Below are 3,054 nucleotides of genomic sequence, written 5' to 3' on the forward strand. Positions count from 1 at the left end.
ACTCGGGTGAAGTGAAGTAGCTCAGTTTAAGTATGGGGGACTGACTGCATGGACTTTCATTAGAGGATCATTCATTTGCCACCTCTTCTAGCAATAAAGCAGAAAAGCCCTGCAAAAGAGATACAGGTGATAAGGTGTAGTGTTGTGAGGGGATAAGGCTACTGCAGAATCCTGTGTGTCCCTATTCCCTGTATGAGTGAGCTGGTGTCTGGAATGTTGTGGGTGAATAATGTGATAGAATGTTGGTGTGTGGTTTGCAATAGAAGCTAGGAGATGGGGAGAGGTGGAGGGGGATGGAGACCTGGCAGGACTTACCTGCTGGTGCTGTAAACAAAGAGTCCTACACGAAATAAAGAACATATTTCCTACCAGAATTGCTCCAGACACTTGTAGAACGACCCTGCCATTTGACTACAACAGCTAGATGATGTAATTATTTGTGTGGGGGTAATGTTTGGAAGTGTGAGCAATTAAGTGAGGTGTGTATGTGTGCGTGTGGCGGCGGTTGTTGCAAAAGTGGCCTGATAAGTTGTTTGCAGGGGAGAGTGAGGTGGGAGTCCATATCAAAGCCACTCCCATTTGCTAAGGGCGGCAGCATCACCCTCACCAAACAGGACCTGGAAAAGATCAGAGGACAAGGAATAAATGGAACCACTACCGAAAGCAAGAACCCCCACTGGAACACCAATCCCAAACAGACACGACCAAGTTAAGCAAATAAGAGTGAAGTGTCTTTGAAGGACACTCCATTTCTGTTTTTCCATATAATCAGCGAATAAGCAAATGTTCTGCTTGGGTCCTATGTATGAAATGTTTATCATGGTAGACAGTTACCCGAGCACAAAAACATGAGTTACCTTGAGAGCATCATTAGCATAACCTTCTTGTATGGAGTCAAGTGTATTAATGTTGCAAAGTATAATCATTTACTTGTAACTACCATCTTGGAACTTGACAAATAAACCTCTACTTTTACTTACCTCGTGACTACGATTATACTTTACAACATAAAGCTTGTGAAGTACGCCTAGGTTGGCAGGGCTTCAAAAGAGCTATGGTATTACATTGAAATAAAAACCATCAAGCCAAAGTACAGAGAATGTTTGCTCAGTCACTGATATAATTTCGAAACGAATTTGTATATTTACATTACTAAACAGAGTAAAACACATAGCAAGGTCACAATTGGGAATGGATGCACTGAGAGCTCTACCTTAGCCACATCCGCACATGTAAAGGATGCATTTGCAGATGTGGATTATAACAAACAAGACGAAGAGGAATAGATAGCTAACTAGGATGAGCTTCATCGCAAAAATAGTCTCTGGGTCACTGATTGAGCGAACCCGCGTTTTTTTGCGAAGCACGAAAAGATGAAAACCAGCAGTCCGCCTTCCTTCAAGCCAACAGAAGTAAAGCCCTTTGTCCTCTTCCATAGTATATGTGATGTGCAACTGGTTTCCATGGTCAATGTAGATTCTCCTAGATCGATTTCCCCCAGAGAGATACTCTGACCGGTACAGTCGCTTATCATCTTTATCCCAAGCAACAGCACTCTCTGGCCTTGCATCTGGACAGCTTATAACGAGTGTATAGCCCATTTGCAGGCTGTAGAACTGTGTGGGAACATCTGGGATGGATATGGTGGAACCCATCTTGGCGATAACATTGTTGATTTTCTGGGTCAAGAAGCTTTTTATCCTATCCTTCTTCTCTTTTCTGCAAGGCATGGTGCAGCTCCGGATTAGGATCTCAGTCTTCCGAGCGGTCATCATGCCCTTGAAGCGTCCTGGTACTGCAGCAGAACCACAGGAGGCCACATTCTGAAGGGCCTTGCGGTATCGAGTGAAGAGGTATTCACTCTTCACATAGCACATCCCAATCCTCCTCTGTTCCCCTCTGACCCCACAGCGGTCACATATGGTCCAGTCCCAGAAGGTGGTGAAGACTGAGAAGCGCTTCTCCTCTTGGTCCTTTGTAGGATGCTGGTTCCAGTCTGCAAAGAGGATGATGGCATCTCTTGAACTCTGCACATCTATGTCATAGCCATAAAAGTATGCCCCTTGCCGATTGCCACATATGTAGTGGCCTGTGTCCTCTACCTGTGCCTTGAAAACAATGAGGCTAAACATCCGTATGGAGAAACGCAGCAAAACGCTGGTGCCTCGACGAATGTTGGTTGAATCCACAAAGGTTGTGCCATTATAATCAGTCAGGACGGTGGTCTCATTGCTGCCGAGGCGTCTCTGGTAGTACCAAACGACAGCAGGAACCTCTTCTGGTTTGCAGTTGCAAGGCAGCTCAAAGGTCATGTCTTCCAGGTATGCTGCATTTTCAAACATCAAAAACGCAGGGCAGGGTCTTTGCCTGAATATGTCTACCTTTCCAACAATCTCAAAGGCAACTGATGGTTGACAGTGCCACAATACAGCACCAATGAGAAAAAAGTGAACCTGAAATTCCAAAAGCCTCATCTTGCCCTAGTACCTCAAGTACTCAAAACATTTGTTCACGTAGGTGGTCTTCAGGAGATCCAAGTAGAAGGCCTGGATGAGACGTAGTGAAAAGATGCGTAGATATGGAAATGTAATCAAACCTAGATGAGATATAGGTAGAAATAGGCGTATAGAATGGGTTGCAGTCGAAAGCCAAGATAGAAGAGATGGATAAGATGCAAACAGAAGGCTGCTAGAAAGATGACCACAATCAAATACAATGTCTAGATGAGAACCAATAGGATGCTACAACACGTCTCCAAGAATGGTTTCTAAATGAAGTCCAGCTCTGGACCTTACAGAAGACTCAAATCAACAGCTTGTGCCAGACCTGGTTGAAGGTACACTTATGATAATAAACATAATGCTTACATAAGACTTCTGGTGTCAACACAATTGAGATTGCTCTTGTGGAGACAAGGGTGGAGGCTTGCAGAAGATCCAGGTAGAAAACTGTAAAGAGGCACAGATCTGGGTAAGAGGCCTAAAGGACATGTAGGTAGAAGGTGTACAAGGGGTCCAAAGAGGCATTCTGGCCGGAAATCCACATGATTCAAGT

The 3,054-nt window shown here is 44.5% G+C and overlaps 1 protein-coding gene across 1 annotated transcript; it reads right to left on the reverse strand.

Moving 5' to 3' along the window:
- Positions 1-1,214: 1,214 nt before the first annotated feature.
- FAM187A (family with sequence similarity 187 member A) lies at positions 1,215-2,474 on the reverse strand. Its single transcript, XM_086919833.1, has one exon. It carries the CDS (start codon positions 2,472-2,474, stop codon positions 1,215-1,217), a length of 1,260 nt encoding a protein of 419 aa, XP_086775959.1.
- Positions 2,475-3,054: the final 580 nt, after the last annotated feature.

The sequence above is a fragment of the Lissotriton vulgaris genome, chromosome 5 (assembly GCF_964263255.1).
Source record: "Lissotriton vulgaris chromosome 5, aLisVul1.2, whole genome shotgun sequence".
NCBI classification, from domain to species: Eukaryota; Metazoa; Chordata; class Amphibia; order Caudata; family Salamandridae; genus Lissotriton; species Lissotriton vulgaris.

Bases quoted from the DNA above. Each gene is read 5' to 3' on its own strand.
- FAM187A (XM_086919833.1), bottom strand. From the start codon at position 2,474: ATGAGGCTTTTGGAATTTCAGGTTCACTTTTTTCTCATTGGTGCTGTA.